This window comes from Equus asinus, chromosome 21 (genome assembly GCF_041296235.1).
Source record: "Equus asinus isolate D_3611 breed Donkey chromosome 21, EquAss-T2T_v2, whole genome shotgun sequence".
NCBI classification, from domain to species: domain Eukaryota; kingdom Metazoa; phylum Chordata; class Mammalia; order Perissodactyla; family Equidae; genus Equus; species Equus asinus.
Window position 1 is genome coordinate 36,238,137 of NC_091810.1, and position 18,085 is coordinate 36,256,221.

An 18,085-nucleotide genomic window follows, 5' to 3' on the forward strand; every position below is an offset into this window, starting at 1 on the left:
CACAGAGTTGAGCCACCACCAATTCCCCAATTCCCTGTTTGGTGCTTCATTCACCAGAATCCTGTGCTATCAGCACCATGGGCTTATCTATTCCAAAACCACCCACTGCTGACCACTCAGGAAACTATTCACTTTAATTCTGGCTCCTGGTCTCTCCCTATCATTCGGGTGTGGGATTTCCCCTTTCTGTGGCAATAGACAGTTTTGCTTAAACCTCCTTCCTGCTGTTTTCAGTGGTGTTCTGTAAACAAAGTCACTCGTGATGTCATCTCTCGCATTTCCATTGACCAGATTCTCTCTCCCTAGTGACTCATGTTGATCCTCACTCCTCTGGGATCCAGTTTTCATGAAGAATCAGCCAAGGAAGTCTTTCACTTAACCTATAATAAATTCAATTCCAGTAAAGCCTGGGAGAAGAAAATAGGCTAAACACTGTCACTTTGTTAACTCCAGGTGACCCCCAAAAGCTCTGCTTCATTCAGAGCAAACTTTTGTGATCTGCCAATTTATTATAGAATCCACTTTTCCCCCTGAACTCAGGTAATTTTATATTCCTATTTATAGAACCAACCTCCACACTGCAGTGTGTGTATGTATATATGTGCGGGTATATATGGATACGTGTGTGTATATATGTATATACACACACACACCACATTTTCTTTATCCATTCATCCATTGATGGACACTTAGGTTGCTTCCATGTCTTGGCTATTAAAATAATGCTGCAATGAACATGGGGATACAGACAACTTCTCAAGTTAGTGTTGTGTCTTCCTTTGAATAAATACCCAGAAGTGGAATTGCTGGATCATCTGGTAATTCTATTTTTAATTCTCTGAGGAACCTCCACATTGTTTTCCGTAGTGGCTGCACAAATTTACATTCCCCCCAACAGAGCATAAGAGTTCCCTTTTCTCCACATCCTTGCCAACACTTGTCATTTCCTGTCTTTTTGATAACAGCCATTCTAACAGGTGTGAAGTGATATCTCATTGTGGTTTTTATTTACATTTCCATGATGACTAGTGATGTTGAGCACCTCTTCAAGTACCTGTGGGCCATCTGTATGTCTTCTTTGGAAAATTATCTATTCAGATCTTCTGCCCATTTTTTAATAGGATTGGGTTTTTTGCTATTGGGTTGTATGAGTTCTTTATACATTTTGGATATTAACCCCTTATCAGATATAATATATCATTTGCAAATGTTTCCTCCCATTCGGTAGGTTGCCTTTTCATTTTGTTGATGGTTTCCCTTACTGTGCAGAGGCTTTTTAGTTTGATGTAGCCCCACTTATTTTTGCTTTTGTTGCCTTTGTTTTGGTGTCAAATCCAAAAACTCCTTGCCAAGATCAACGTCCAGGAGCTTACCCCCTATGTTTCTTCTAGGAGTTTTATGGTTTTGGTCTTACATTCAAGTCTTTAATCCATTTTGAGTTGATTTTTGTGTATGGTGTGAGACAGTGGCCCAGTTTCATTCTTTTGCATGTGGGAACCCAGTTTTCCCAACACCATTTACTGAAGAGACGGTCCTTTCCTCATTGTATATTCTTGACTCTTTGTCCTAAATTAATTGACCGTGTGCGCATAGGTTTAATTCTGGACTGTCTCTTCTGTTCATCTATGTGTCTGTAAAAGTGCTATATTTTGGGGTAATTTTACAGTGCAAGTTCTAGAATATTTTCCATAGGAATCAGCTAATACTTTAATTTCTTGATATTTTTCCATTCCTTGTTAAACTCTCAGCAACTCTCAGACACTGTGATGGTGAGGAATTTCATTACATAATGAAAGGGAAAATTGTGTATTAGAAGAAACATTTTAGTGAATTATTTTGAAGGTTTAAGAAAAAGATTTAAATGTCATCCTTTAAAAATCTCTGATTGTGCTCTTTGCAGGTGTTTCTACTTTCTCATCTTTACTCTGTATATACCCATTACAAATTCCAGTAATAAAGTTAGACAATGGCAACACTGGTTCATTTGGGTTAACAACTGCTTTAGGAAATTCCAGTCTTGCCAAGTCATTTTTCCCTCTACCAGGAGAAATACATGCATTAATATTTCCAGAATAGTGGACACATCTAACATATTGCTATTTGGTCCCTGATGTTGGCAGTCTTTGGTATTTTCAACATTGAGTGCCATTCTATCAAGCAACAGAAAACTCCAGTTGTGGAGCACTTGGACAAACATACATTTGTCATATCTTTTACCGAAATTGCCATTTCCTTTCTCTTGAAATGAGCACATCTTATCTTCGTGAGGGCTGGGGAAGGAAAAAGTGCTTTAGAACCAGCCAAGATTAAACAATTCACACACGCACGCACAGAGGTACATGCACACTCACACTCATATCCTCCCTCTCCGGCATAATTTCTGACTTCCAAATTTGCATCCCAAGGCGGAGGTAGGTGTCGCTTGAAGCGCCAGCTTTGAGCCGCTCCAAGCATCTGTCTGACAAAAAGCAAGCGGAAGTGACTGAGAAGTCCCTCCTGGGACTGGTGCCTCCCCTCTGGGGTCCACGGCTCTCCCTTCGCACTCCGCTCCCCCGCCCCTTATCCCCTAAACCAGGGCAGTCTGGGGTGCCGAAGTCCCCGCCCCCTTTTGCTGCCCAGAGCAGTTCTTAACCTTTTTTGGACCGGGCACCTACAGAATGTTACGGACCCTTTCGGGATGGCGACAGTGGTTGGGGAAAGCAGCTTAAAAGCTTTTCGAAATTTTCAGGAGACCATGCGTTTGAAACACACCTCAAACAACAAGATTAAGAGCCCCATCTCTAAAACTCTTGACTTGGTGCGGTTAAATCGAGAGCGGAGCTCAGATGCCAAATCTCGTCCCCAGTGAGAAACTGTAGAAAGGGAAGGCGCTCCTGCACTGGGACGCTTTCACTTGTAAGAAACCAAAAGAAGGGGATAATCAGGGACAGAAATTCATAAAGTGGGGGAAAGAGCAGAAGGTGAGGATTTATGCAAAGAAATGGGTACTGAGGAGAGAGAAAGAGAAAAGGAAAGAGAGAAATAAGGGAAATACTGAGAAGCACAGTGGGAGAGGGGGAAGAGACCACAGGGAGAGAATAGGTCGCAGTGACCGAGCGGCATAGAAAGACATGGTGAAGAAGAGAAAAAAAGAGATTCGGAAGGGAGACAGCAGAGAGAAGAGAAGAGACGAGAGACAGAGACTGACTGTGAGCGCCAGGAAAAGGAGAGAACTTTCTCTGCTCTCTCTCCGGGGCAGGGAGACTCAGCAAAGCCCGTCTCCACGAGGTGGCGGGACCGCGATCGGCTGCCCCGGCGCTCCCGGCGCCTCTGGCCTCCGCCTCCTGCAGCCGGAGGCCGGCTGGGAGTCCTGCACCGGCCGAGGAGGGGACACGGTCTGGAAGGAGGCGGTCCCGCTCGCTTCGCTTTCTCCTCCCCTCTCCTCCTAGAGGCGGGCACCGGGGGTATTTGAGCGGCGGAGGACCCGCGGCCCCCCCGCCTCCGCCCCCCAGCCCCCCATTCAAGAAGCCGCTCCGCTATCCCCGCCAGCACAGGGCGCCCGGCGCGCCTCGGAGCGCACGTTCCGCGCTTTCTCCGGCCCGCTCCCTGGACATTATGCGGCCGAGCAGCCGAGCCCCAGTCCTCCTCCTCCTCCTTCTCCTCCTGCGGCCCGAGCGGCTCAGCTCTCGGCAGGCGGCGGCGTTGCTCAGCCGAGCGCAGACGGGACCCTCGCGGCGAGCCCTCAGCGACTCCTAAAGTCAAAAGTTGGCGGCGGGCGCCGGGCTCCGCGCGCTCTCCGCGGCCGCTTCCTCGCGTCGCCGCCGCAGCCAAGGAGGGCAGGAGGGAGGGGGGTGGGGGCAGCGGGGGGAGGGGTGGGGAGCACCATGCAGTTTGTATCCTGGGCCACACTGCTAACGCTCCTGGTGCGGGACCTAGCCGAGATGGGGAGCCCAGACGCCGCGGCGGCCGTGCGCAAGGACAGGATACACCCGAGGCAAGGTAACGAGGCTCCGGCCCCCGGCACCCCTCTGCCCCTGTCACCACCTCCCCAGCCTCCGCGCCCGGGAGCAGGCACCCCGCAGCGGAGGCCTCTTTTCCTTTTCCTAGAAAGAATTATCTCCCGCTTTGCGGTCTCTCCCTTCTTTAGGTCATTCCCAGCCAATTTCTAGAGAGAGACGCTGTGGAACGAATTTAGTCCCCCCAACCCCCCGACACACACACTTTGCTTTTAGCCTGATCTTTCCCCTTCCCCACTCCCATGTCCCAAACTATAGTTACTTAGTAACTGGGGGCACCAGATAGCGGCATGTTCTATTTTACTCAGGGTATTTATCAGGATCTGAATTTATCTTATGTATTTTGACTTGTTCATTGTCTGGCTCGGAATCGTGTATCCTCGGCACCTAGCGCAGTTCCTGGCACACAGTAGGTGGTCAACAAATATTTGTCCAGTAACTGAAGGTGAAGGGACTGACTGGAATGGGCAAAAAGCTCTGGAAAATAACTCACGACAAAGCCCCCACCTTCATTTTAAATTAAAACTTGCGGAAAATTGAATTATTGGTTCATGTGCCTCTCTTCTCTCTGCAGTGAAATTATTAGAGACCTTGAGCGAATACGAAATCGCGTCTCCCATCCGAGTGAACGCTCTCGGAGAACCCTTTCCCACGAACGTGCACTTCAAAAGAAGGCGACGGAGCATTAACTCTGCCTCTGACCCCTGGCCTGCCTTCGCCTCCTCCTCTTCCTCCTCTACCTCCTCCCAGGCGCATTACCGCCTCTCCGCCTTCGGCCAGCAGTTTCTATTTAATCTCACCGCCCATGCCGGATTTATCGCTCCACTGTTCACTGTCACCCTCCTCGGGGCGCCTGGGGTGAACCAGACAAAGTTTTATTCCGAGGAGGAAGCGGAACTCAAGCACTGTTTCTACAAAGGCCATGTCAATACCAAGTCCGAGCACACGGCAGTCATCAGCCTCTGCTCAGGAATGGTAAGTGGGCGCGCGCCCCCCTCCTCTCCTCCCCTCCCGCCTTCTCACTCGCTTCTGGAAGACTTAATTGCTCTCTAGCCTAAGACCCTCACTGCGCCGAACCTCCGCTCTGGCGTTAAATGTCAGCTAGAAACTCGTTTGCGTCGTGCGGTTTGGGTGGCTAGCCGCTTGCGTGCGCTTACACTCCAGAGGAGCGCACGCATCCGCCCCCAGGGGATTCTGGATGTTTCGGAGCTTTCTAGGGTCAGAACTCGGCTCAGCTGCGCGTTGCCCAACGCCAGAGGCGGCTTGGAAGTCGGTTTCCAAACTCGGAGAGAGTTGCCCTTCCTTGCAGCAAACTCGGCCGCCCAGGAGCGGAGCAGCTGAGCGCAGGGAGGACCCGAATCCTCATTGGCGCGTCTTGAGATGGGGGTGTGGGCTGAGGATCCCCAGCCTCGGGTACGGGGAGTTCCTTCTGTGTGTCGTGGAGGGCGGTGCGTAACGTAGAGTCCCCATGTTCTCGCAGGGCCTTTTTTCACGCGCCAGGAACCCTGAGGCTAAACAGGATTGACAGGGAACAGGTCCCGTCCCAGGAACGGAAGGGTGGGCCGAGGGCTCTGGGGGCGGGGAAGAGGGTGGAGCCTGTGCTAGACGCTTTGAATTAGGGTGGAAACTAGGAATGGGGGGTGCGGCACAGTCCGACTCTGCACCCTGCTGGCGGGGTGGCCCCGAGAAGCAGAAATGGTGGGAGAGAGCTTGAGGAGGCTGCCCAGATGAGGTTTCGGTTCCTCTGGGGTTTCCACCCATAGGGGTTCCAGAGAATTGGAAAAGGGAGCCTGCGGTGCACGTTTCCCTAGAGAGGGAAGCGAGAGGGCGGGGCGGCCACCTCCCTGCGCTGCAAAATACGCACTTAGCAGGGGATCCAAGCTGGTACCCCGACCGGCTGCTTACCTCCCCCCATCCCCACCCCCACCTGCCCTTCAGTAGGTCGTATACGACGTCCGCCCTCTCCTATGACACTTGAGGACCCACTATAAAGTTCTGGCCCAAGCGAGAGTGGTCCTTGACTTTCCCAAGCGACGTGCGTTTCTGCCACGCGCGTGTGACGCAGAAACTTTCCCCGGTCAGGCTCCTACAACGCACGGCGCTGTGTGCCTTGCGTCCCGGTGATGCGTTTTCTCTTCCCCTGAGCACTCACACTCCCCGCTGTCACCTTTTCTAAGTGGGAGCAAGGATACTTACCCCGGACGCTCTGCTGCCTTGTCCGCGCGCTGCTCGTGGATCCAGAGTACCCCGTCTAGATGTCGCGTCTATCTCGGCTGCTCAATGGGGAGGTCCGGTGGGGAGCGAGGCAAACTTGAAGACTGGGCGCGGGGGAAGGTTTAGCCTGCTGGGATACAGGGATGGGGGATGAGACCCTTTAGCCCCCAGCAAAGCGCCCGGAGCCGCAGCGCTCTGTGGACATGGTTTGGGGGTGGGCGGAGACGGCAGTTTGGCGAAGGAGCAGGGGCTGTTGCAGTGAGTCATCGCTGCCCCAAGATCTAGGGCCAGAGCGCAGGAATCCTGTGCTTCGAAAGGTTATGGCCCCGGTGCTCATAAGTCAGGCTTCAGAACCCGGGGCATCAGAGCGTCCCCAGATCCCGAGATGGTAACCCCCAATTCCAGAACCTTAAGGGTAGGGCTGCGTGTGTACGTCAAGTTTGTAAACAGCCTTTACTCCTCCTCCATCCCCGCCTCCGCACCCTGCTGAGTGGCCCCAGCAGTTGTATAAATATTTTGCTGCGCAGGACCTTAATTTCCATTGGCAATTTTAGGTGGCAGCTCACACGTGGGACTGCCAGTGGTAACTCTGGGAACTGAGGGACGGGACTTCAGAAAGGACCGCCTACACCATGATAACCCCATTTATATTGCGTTTAATTTGCACACTGCGTCTTTGGGAGAGAAAAGAGTCGGCATACATCTTAAGGATATGCGCGCTGGCTGTTACTATCTTAAGCGGTTAGTCTGGCTCTAAAACCCTCGTCCCTTTACCTGCCTTCTGGAATTTGTCTTTCCTCCCAAGACTTACTTTTACCATTTCTGTAGCAGTAGTATCATGATGTTCCAGTGGTCCACCCAGGGAATCTTTCACTCTTTAGACAAGGCCATGCCAGCCGTCCCCTTCCCCTGACCCCACACCAGCCAGTTATCAGTTTCCCTTAATTCCATCTCAGGTATGTCTCTTGCCTCTTCTGTACATCCCTACCCTAATTCTAGCCTTCTCTGCTTTTCTCCCCCTCTCTCCTTAGGACTGATGTCTAAGAAATATTTCCATCTAGGTGCTTCTTCAGTCTTTTCTCTCTAATCGCTGCCACACACCACTAACAGATCAGTGATGACTAGGAGCAAGATCTCATTGGTACCCTATTTGCTTACTTTGCATAGCTCCCCATTGCCTAGTGGACAACTAGAAATTCCTTCATCACACACTTCAGATCATTTACAATCTACCTTCTCACCTCTTTCACATCCACAAATCCATTCCCATCTCTCAAGCTTTTCTCCACAAATCCTGTATTTCTTGCAATCTGCTTTTGCTTCTGTCTCTGAATTTTCCTTCCATTCTAGTCCTATCTCTTTGCCTTTGGGCCTTTGAATTTACTTGGTCATCTCACCCAGCTTCACATGCTCAGATCATACCCTCTTTTAAAGAGTAACTTACATATCTTCTTCCCCAAGAAACCTCTTCCTAGTCCTTCAGGCTGCTGTCCTCTCTGTCTCTCTCCACCTTCGTAGACACTTATCTGTATCTCTTATGATGCTTGGCACGCTCTCCCTTGTTATTATAGTTCTTGGTACCCGTGTTCTATCCTTTTCTCCTTGGCAGGAGGCTCAGCATCAATTCATTTCTCTCCCATATTTGAGCCTTGGATATGGTAGATACCTTAGTACGTATGTTTGAATAAATGGTCACCTTAACCAGGAAACGACTGCTTTTCAATCAAGCAGCTGTTTTGTGAATTGAAAACAAAATTAATTTGACTTCATATAGATACCATTTACTGAACTCTTATTATATGCCTGTGACTATAATAAGTACTTTATGTATGCATTATCTCACCCAAATCCTCCCCACAACCTAATGCTCAAAACAACCCATTTTGCAAATAAGGGCACGGAGGCATAGAGAGTTCGAGACTTGCTGAAGGTCTCACACCTAGTGAGTGACAGAGTTGGGGTTCCCACTCGTTCTCTCTGAGCCATGCTTTTAACCACAGGCCAGAGACTGAGTCTGTGTTCCTCAAGAGAAGATCAGAGTTCTTTTTTAAAAAGGCATTGGACTAAAGCCAGGACACCTGAGTTCTAGACTCAGCACTGCCCCTATTCAGCTGCTTCCGGGTCTCTGGAGGGGGACTTTGGACAAGTCACTGCCTCCATCTGGGCCTTGGTTTCCCCTTTTACCGGTCAGAGGTGCCAGATCTTCACCAGATGAGCTCCAGGTTCTTTCCCAGTATCTATGGCCTGTCTCCAGTAGGTCTCACATGATGTGGTCAGCTTCTGCTCTGTGATTAGAGAGCACCCGAGTTGTATATTGAAAACAGGGCAAAGTGCTTGGGTGAGAATAAATTTGTTAAATCACTTCTCTGGAACCAACTACTCCGTGTCTTAGTCTGACCACACCAGCGCTATCCTCTCTTTTAGCCAGTGGCTCATGAATCACGTGGGGAGCTTTTTAAAAATAGATTCTAGACCTCACCCCTGGAAATTCTAAATCTGCAGAGATGGGGTAATGCCACGAATCTAAAATTTTAACTGAACTTCCCAGGCAATTTTGATGCTCAGCTGGGTTTGGGAACCTCAGTGTCGCAACCTAGTGCTTCGCAGACTTTATCCTACATAAGAATTCCCTGGAGTACTCATTAAAATTCCAGTTCCTGGGCCCTACCCCTAAAGATTTGGATTCAGTAGATGTGATTTGGAGTGGAAGGTGATTATTTGAATTTCTAACCAATTCCTGGATGCTGCTGCTGACTTTCAAGGACAGTCATTTCCCGTGTGTCCAGGGGAAAGTAAAAGGCCTCTGCCTTTTCTTTTCCAGTGTGGGGAAAAGGAAGAATGGAGGATGAACTTGATTTCTTCCTTTAAACACTGCCCACCGGCGTGGTGTGGAGAACTTTTCAGTGTTCTTGTAATGTGTGGTTTGAGTGGTTCAACCTGGAGCCATCATTTATCATTTACAAATTCTGTGGCTATGTGGGAAGGGGAGGAGGAGTTACCCCTTTCAAGGTGCATAGAATGAATGGCGAAAGCAAACTGGATGCTGGTGGTTAGAGGCTAACAGTAGCCACACCAGCGCCACTAATATGTTGTAAGCCTTTCCAAGGTGTTGCTTTGCTAAGCACTTTATATGCATTATCTCATTTAATCTTCACAAAAACTCTTTACAGTAAGTACTTTTATCCCCAATTGACAATGAGGAAGCTGAAGCTCAGAGCAGTTAAAGATCGTACCCAAGGTGGGTGGGTAAGTGGAGGCGCTGGAAGTGGAACCTGGGGCAGCCTGACTCCAAAGTCTTGTATCATATGGCGCCCTATTGCAAAAGGAAGGAGTGGGGAGAGACTCATATGCCAATGCCACAGGCAGCACCACTTTGAGTGCCTTGTGGTCAACTCACGCTTCCTGAATTAGAATCAATGACCAGGCTTCCGTGGGCCAGCTTTTCCCTGTGGAGCTCAAACTTGTCCTTAAGTTTCCAGGCTGTCTTAACCCACAGAAACACCTCTTTCAACAGCCTGTCGGAGTTAATATGATTAGAACTTGAGCAGTGTGGAAGTATTTCTTAGAGACAGATTTGGATAGCAGGTGCAATAAACTAGCGTCAAAGCAAGGGTATGGCAGAGAGTGAAAATAAACTGCTTCTCCAAATACGTCAGCAGCATTTTCAGTTTGAGCAGCCCTTGTGGGAAAGGGATTGAATCAAATGGTACCGTCTCTACTTGGCAATGTTTCCTTGTTTTTTCTCCCAGTGACTGAGTTATATTAAATCGGCCTCTCATCTCTTCATTTGCAGCTGGGCACATTCCGGTCCCATGATGGGGATTATTTTATTGAACCACTACTGCCCATTGATGAACAAGAAGATGAAGAGGAACAAAACAAACCCCACATTATCTATAGGCGCAGCACCCCCCACAGAGAGCCCTCAACAGGAAGGCATGCGTGTGACACCTCAGGTATTTGCTTCTTGCTCACGCCAAGATCCCAGCTCTGTGAGATGGGTTAATTGCCATTCTACAGACATGTATTTCCTTCAGTCTACAAAATGCTGCTATATATGTGGTCTTTTATTCAGTATTCGAGTGAGGTAGGTATATCCCCATTGTACAAACGTGGAAGCTGAAGAGAGGTTTAGTAACTGGTCCAAGGTTGCACAGCTAATGTGGCAAAACCTTTTGTTGAAGTTGCTAATTTTTAGGATTAAGCTTTAGTACTGTCTTGAGGCCATTATACCCACATCCTCCATCAGCAGTTGCTTGTGTTCTCCTGGTGTCTTCGTGTTTTCTATTCATTTGGGTTGTTTTTTTTTTATCATATAGGGTTATGAAAAATTCTTACAAATGGAATTCACAAAAACTTCTATGTGTTTATTGGAATTTTCCTATCCGGTTAAGTTTAGCTAATATTCTATGCCTTCAGGAAAATATATGAATGGAACTATAGGTTGCACTGTCAGGTTTCAGTCAAATCTGTATATGCCCATCACTAGATTTCCTTCCATCCTGGCCAGATTCTTTGAGGCTTTATGCTGACGTGTTTGGCCATGGACGGAGATATGTCATTCTGGGCACCTTGGAAAGCTTCTGTTGTCTCTGTTTCTCAATCTGCAGTCTTGAAACAGCCCTTCCCTGTCTTTAAAGACTGGTTATTTTCTCCCTGATGATAGCTTATCATTAGAAATCCCTCCATTTGACCCTGTGTTTTAGGATGTTTGTTAAAATACTGTTTTTTATTCTTGGACTTCCTGTTTCTAAAACTTTGTCCTTCTCCCCATTCTTTACTTTTAAAAATTACTTCTCCACCTTAAATAAATTGTCAGGGTCTTTCTGGCATCTCCAAATAAGACCAAAATTCAAGAGCAACAGGGGGTTTCCTAAAATGCTTCCAAAGGGATCGTTCATTTCATCTCATACCTATATCACTTCTTTCCTGGTGACAGTGTGGTGTCCTTTCCCTCCTGGAATTATTATTTCTGCAGTGAATCCTTTAAGCAAAGGTAATGACGGCTGCTGATAACCTGGGAGTGGCCAAGCTGAAGAGTGTCGCATTGTTGATCTTTTGACTTCATCCTGTCCAGTGCTATGTTCTTACCACCAGGGCTGGATGGAATATATACGAAATATTCTTTGGAGAGTAAGACTCTCTAATGAGCCAAGGGGAGGGGGTGGGAAGATGAGGGAGGAGTGTACTCAGAAACAATAGTCCCAGCAGCATTCACGGTGCCAACTGCCAGCTGCCGGCAAGTTTAAGGGCAAGACATTTATCACCTTTTTTTGACAATGATAGTAAGAATGTTGACCTTTACTTCTTGACTTCTCAGATTTGAATTAGCAAGTGCGTATTTTATACCTCCATATAAACATATAGATAGCATGTGATAGAAAGGAAATAGATGATTTTTCCTCTTCCATCTTATTAATATATGTTCAAAAGATACTCAGATAATATTTTCATTGATTAACTTATTGAACTGTGGTACTTTGTGATGTTCTTCTGCCCTAAAGTGGTTGCCAACCAGCATTTAAAAAAAACCTACTAATTATTATGGTGCTATTCTCTACTGACCTTGTGCAAAGCACTTTACCTATGCTACTTCATGTAATCCTTACCACAACCCTGTGAGATGAGTACCATTCTTCCCTCCATTGTACCTGGTAAAGGAGGTGAGGCTTTCAAAGATGAAGCAATTTACCCAAGATCTCACACCTAGTCCATAATGACAACCCATGTCTGCCTGTCTTATTCCATGACCCATCTTCGCTGTGCAGGTATGATGCATATATGCGTGTGCATTTGGGTGTGAGAGAGAGAGAGAGCAAGAAGTCTTACTTAAGACTATCATTTAAAAATCCTCAGTATTCATTTTTTAAATTAATTACCCAAGTCGATGGACATTTGATTTTCTGGGCTGGAGAACTAGTCATTGTCAAGTCCTGTTAAAAACACAAAGAAGAGGAAATCTGATAAGGTGAAGGTTGAGGACAATGGAAGATGCCTTAATTTTTCAAAAAAATTTATTTGGCTTTTAGTCATTGTTGGTATTGGGCCTTTATGTACCTCCTTTCAAATCACCAATATCAACTTTTAGTTTTCCTTCTGGTTTTTGCTTTCCAATGACCAATATGGCGGGCCCTTCTTTCATCCCGTGTGATGAATTAGGAGCCCAGCAGTTTTGATTGGCTCTTCCGAAGGTTGCTGCTGGACTATGCCCTTCTGGTTTCTCTCTTCCAGCTGCTTCTGCACCCCTTCTTTGAATTCAGATGCAGGAGGCTCAGAACAGTTGGAAAGAACTTTGGAATATGGCACAATTCACCAGCAGCCATTAGAGGGACGAAGCAGCAGGTCACGGAAACCTCCAAGACCAGGTAGCCTTTGCACAGGGAGTGAAAGTAGGTTGGGGGTGGGAGAAGTCCCTCTGGCCAGAGAGGAAAATATTTTCTCTGCAGAATATCAATGCCTTCAACTTCAGGGATTCCCACCCCTGGCCCCGCCCCAGAGCAGTGGTTGGTAACCAGAGTAAACTTTAGAAGTACCCTGGGAGCCTCATACAAATGCAGATTCTTTAAAAAAACAAACAAACAAACCCCTTTCCCAGGCAAGTGAGATGGAGCAAGAATCAGTGGGTTTACTAAGTGCTCCAAGTGATTCAGAAGTTCAGCTAAATGTGAGCGTCCCTGCAAAAGTTGGATTTAAGGCAGTAGCCACTGTCTGTCGCTTGCTGCTTGCATTGCCCTGGACCTGGCTTTTTCCATCAATGCCTTCTATGTCTTCTCATAGGATGATAGAATATTTGAGCTAGAAGAAACCTTGGTGGTCAGCACTAAGCTAACAGATTAATTCTGCACAGATGAGCAAACTGAAGTGTGGGATGTTAAGTTACTTATTTCCAGGAGTGATACCCTATATATTCAACACGAACCCATCAGAATTGAAGATAGCCCAAGCCTTGGAGCAGACCCCTGGAAGCCTGTGGCTGAGCTGGGTGTAACCCTTTAGTTGCTGGATGATGGGAGTCTGCCCAGGACAGGGCAGTGTGGCTGTTACAGTGAGTGCTGCCCTCAGATGGAATCTAAGTCTTGCTCATTTCTGCATCTTGATGTATGTCTAATTTTCAAAAAAAGATTCTGAGATAACATATTAAAAAGACATGTGTAGGAGCTGGCCCCGTGGCCCAGTGGTTAAGTTAGTGCACTCCGCTTCACCGGCCCAGGGTTTCGCTGGTTCAAATCCTGGGCGCGGACATGACACTGCTCATCAAGCCATGCTGAGGTGGCGTCCCACATAGCACAACCAGAGGCACTCACAACTAGAATATACAGGTATGTACTGGGGGGCTTTGGGGAGAAGAATAAAAAAAAAAAGACAAAAAATACATATAGAAGGAATCTGATAAAAGGATTCTGATATAGTGAAAACTTTGTGAGTTAAGCAAGGAGTCTACAACTTCATTCATTCATGTGCGTCTTTATTTATTCAGCCATAAAGTATTTGTTGAGTAGCTCTTCCATGCTGTGAGGCTAAAACCAGGAACCATCCTTATTCCAGTGAGTTGTGTGACCTTAGGCACATTTGAGAGCATAAAGCGAGAATAATACAACCCTTCCAAGGGTATCGTCAGGACCAAATGAGTATGAAATAATGAAAGCTCCCAGGACAGTGTTTAGCAGATAGTAAACAATCCCTGAATGGTAGATTAAAAAAAAAAAAAATCATGAAAATAAAAATTAAAACACCATAGCATGGGAAGGAAAACTCAAAATACCAAAACCCAAAGCTAATCGGGTTCCTGTGATTCAGCTTAGAGCTTCTGGGAAGCTGGTCGTGAAGGGCTTATGGGACTTGCCCAAGGTCACCCTGCCAGCAAGTGGCAGGGCTGGGAGCCCTTTCTGTCTGCTTGTTTCCTCTGTATCCCATGCAGCATTTAAAAATTTTATTTCTCACAAGTTCCTCTTGGCCCAGTGGCTGCCCTTCCGGGAACATCTCTGTTTCACCATCATTGGTTACATCTATGTGTATACATTTGGGCCACTTGAGTGTGTCTGCCTTTATTTGTGATTTTCATCCTGTTTGTAAGTTCCTCAGGATTCAGGATGGGGTGTGGGAAATCTTCTCTTTCCTATGGTAGGCCCTTGTGACTACCGTGTCCCCTGCACAGTGGGTCCGCAGTAAAGGTGGTTGAGCTGCCTGCCTGCCACACCCCAGGGGGCCGAGTGGCAGGCTCATGGGAGCCATTCAGGACAGTTTGTTTTCTACAAGCCACTTCCTGCTGACCCTTCACATTGCATTTCCAGATGAAACCCCAAGTTCTGTCTCACACACACTATTTGACCCTGAATTTTGCACAAGAGGATTAGTGGTTCTTATCAGTGAGATAGATGTGCTTCCTGGTAGGTGAGTGAGAGAAAGCCAGGGGAGAAGGCCGACAGAAGGCTGTTTTGTTTGCCTGGGCCTAAAAGACAATGTTTTTCTGTTACCAAAATGTTTTTCTCACCCTCCCATCTTAGCAAGGCCAGCTGATTTTTGTTTCTTAAGGGATTTAAGAATTATATACTCATTGACGCATCAGTGCTGCTTATAAGGAAGTAATTGAACAGTTGTGTAAAGGTGTTTATGTGAGAATGCTCGGTTTGTTTATTACTAATAAACTCAGTGTTACTAATAATATTAATATTTATGTTAGTATATTATTAATTAGTATACTATTAGTATATTAGTATATTAATAATTATATTAATATATTACTAATATACTCAGTTTGTTTATTATTACTAATATGCAGTGTTGTTTATTATAGCAAAAGGCTGGAAACAACCTAAGTGCTCAACAGTTGGAGGATAGATCAATAACTTATGGGGTATGCATTTGGTGGAGTATTATGCAGCCATTAAAAATGATGGCAGAGATTTATGTTAGCAAACATGGCAATATATATAAACTAAACAAGCAGGCAATGAACTGGTATGTATGGTAGGAACTCATTTTTAATAAATGACAAAGTGTGTGGGGTGCATATGTGTGTGTAAAGAAAAAATCTGAAGCAACATGCGTGAAAACATTAGCAGGGATTATTTCTGGTTGTCAAGAACATAGGCAATCCTTACCTTTTTACTTTATATTCTTATATTTTTTGCCATGATTCTATAATAGTTTTATAATTAGAAAATACAGTTAAAAGAAGTGGCCTGTGGTTATTTTATAGCCCCATGGGGCTTGTCACCAGGGACCAACAGCCAAGCCAAGATCCCATGCTTATTTTTTTTTTTTTTTTTTGGAATGGGACAGTTTCAAAAACCAGACAGGTAAAAATCCTGCCTTGTGGCTCCTTCTTTGGGACACTGCGGCTGGTCAAAGCTGAGGCTCCATCTCAACCCAGCTAAGTTGTTTTCTTCCTGGTGGACTGACTGCGGGATTACTATGGCTGATTCTCTATTAGGCACTGGAGACTCTATCCATCACCCTTATTAGAACGTACTGTCACTTCTTGGTTGGGCTCCCAAGGGTGCCATCGTAAAAGCTGGAACATACAAGATGACAATTAAAGCTGTCATTTGTTGGCCTCTTCTTAGATGCATAGAGGGATACTGTGCTACACACTTTCCATACATTATCAAATGTAATCCGTTCATCAAGGTATTATTACAGGATAGGTATTATAGGATAGGATATTATTATCCTTATTTTAGACTTGAGAAAATTACAGCTCAGAGAGGCTGAGCCACTTGTCCAAAGCTACACAGCTAATAGGAAGTGGGCCTGACACTTGAACCTAGATCTGATTCAAGTATGTTACCCTGTGGGCCAAACTACACTGAAAACACAAATGGAAGCTGCCATCTAGAAAATCCTTTTTTACTTAAAAGCTTTCAGAGTATCTTCTTTGACCTCCATCTAATCCAATCCCTAAATGATCCTGACAATGGCTGACGTTTGCTGAGTGTGTATTGAGTGGCAGGCGCTGTTCCAAGTGCTTTACATGGATTATATATTTTAATCCTTGTCTCAACCTTAATTTTGCAGATGGGAAAACAGACACAGAGAAGTCCATAAGGTTGACTTGCCCAAGGTCACAAAGCTCATCAACATCCTGTTTTCCACAATCCTTTTTTTGACCTGTCCCTTTGTTGATTTGATCGCATTCATATACGAATTACTTTTGCTGGCAGGATTTTTCAAATGCCTTCCTAGAATTTGATTTAATTTGAGGAGGGCTGCCTGGTGCCCGGAATTCCCACCAAGACTCTAATGACTCACCGAGGCCTCCGTGTCTCCAGCGTGCCTCTGTTGGAGTGTATACTTGTTACACATTAACCTCTGGGATCCCATTAATAATTTAGCATAGATTAGCTGATTAGATTAGCCGCCCTGAGAGTTGGGCCCAAATGGAGTGAGAGACAGAGCTGAGGAGCAGACTTCTGAGGGGCGCTTTAAGTAAACAATTCTGGGACAGCTCGAGGGTTCCAGGCAGTGACAGCAGCTTTGGCTGACCTCACTGTCCTGCCTGGGCCCAAGCAGATCAGCAATTGTTGGCTAATTAGTGATTTCTGCGAGAAGCCAGCCCACCTCCATTTTCCCACACACTTTATACCCTCAGATCCTTTCCCCTTAGGCTTTCAGCTTGTGAACGTAACAGGCAACGATGTGAAAGCACATTCTGAGTTATTTCATTTACTCCTAGACCAGCTCCCTGGGAGGAAGATGCCCCAATTATTCCCATTTTACAGATGAGAAAACTGTACTCAGAGATGTGAACGCTGTTGTGCACAGTGTGTAAGGGGAACAGCTGGCTCTCCAAGCCAGGACTGAGCTGAATCTTTAAGGATAGTGTCTGCCATTTGAGGTTTATTGTTTTGGTTTAATTTCTTTTCATTTACCTTTTTTTTTGTTCCTCATCAGTCTTTATACACTTTTTCTCTTTTTCATGTTCTTCAATGACTTTATGGCTAATAAACAGTCAGTATAAGCAGTGACCTCTAAAATCCTTTGTAAATTATTAGAAAATTATTGTTTTAAATAACTGAGCTCTTGAGCTGCTTTCCTCAGCTTTATCTTCTTTGTGGCATTTATATAAAAATATTGCTTTTCTTTTTTTTAACCTTGGTATTAATAGTGCAATACTCCAATGAAATCATTAAAGGATAGTAAAAAAGATACTTCTGATAAGGAACTGTTTCTTCTTTCATTTGTTCTCATTTATCCATTTACTTTTTAAAAAAATTTTCATCTTGTTTATTAAAAGACATTTTAGGGCCAGCCCAGTGGCGCAGCGGTTAAGTGCACACGTTCCGCTTCGGTGGCCAGGAGTTCACCGGTTCGGATCCGGGGTGCAGACATGGCACCGCTTGGCACGCCATGCTGTGGTAGGCATCCCACATATAAAGTAGAGGAAGATGGGCACGGATGTTAGCTCAGGGCCAGTCTTCCTCAGCAAAAAGAGGAGGATTGGCAGCGTTACCTCAGGGCTAATCTTCCTCAAAAAAAAAAAAGACATTTTATTATGAGCCTCTTCAAACCCACATAAAAGTATAGGCAATGCTAAAATGAACCACTGTATACATACCATCTACATTTTACAACGACAAGGGTTTTTCCACATGGCTTCTTCTTTTTCATTTTGCTGGAGTATTTTAAAGTAAACCCAGGTATCATGACATTTCCTCTCTAAATATTCCAATATACATCTCTGGAAAATAGGATGTTTTCTAACACAACTGTAACATTATTTATCATGATGAGCAAAATCAACAATAATTTCTCCATATCACCTAAACAGCCCCTATATTAATATTTTCCTAATTGTCCCCCAGATGCCTTTTTTACAGCCTATTTGTTCAGCTTGTGATCTAAACAAGGTCCATCTATTGCAATTGGTTGTGATG

At 45.7% G+C, this 18,085-nt stretch overlaps 1 protein-coding gene across 4 annotated transcripts in view; it reads left to right on the plus strand.

The window, feature by feature from the left end:
- Positions 1 to 3,838: 3,838 nt before the first annotated feature.
- The window catches only part of ADAMTS9 (ADAM metallopeptidase with thrombospondin type 1 motif 9), a 165,140-nt gene continuing 150,893 nt past the window's right edge, over positions 3,839 to 18,085 (plus strand). For all 4 annotated transcript variants that reach the window (XM_014859294.3, XM_070493017.1, XM_070493019.1 and 1 more), the window contains exons 1-3: positions 3,839 to 3,978; positions 4,570 to 4,970; positions 10,003 to 10,165. In XM_014859294.3, coding sequence (XP_014714780.3) covers positions 3,864 to 3,978; positions 4,570 to 4,970; positions 10,003 to 10,165 — 679 coding nt within the window. In that variant the 5' untranslated portion in view covers positions 3,839 to 3,863. The remainder of the gene's footprint in view (positions 3,979 to 4,569; positions 4,971 to 10,002; positions 10,166 to 18,085) is intronic.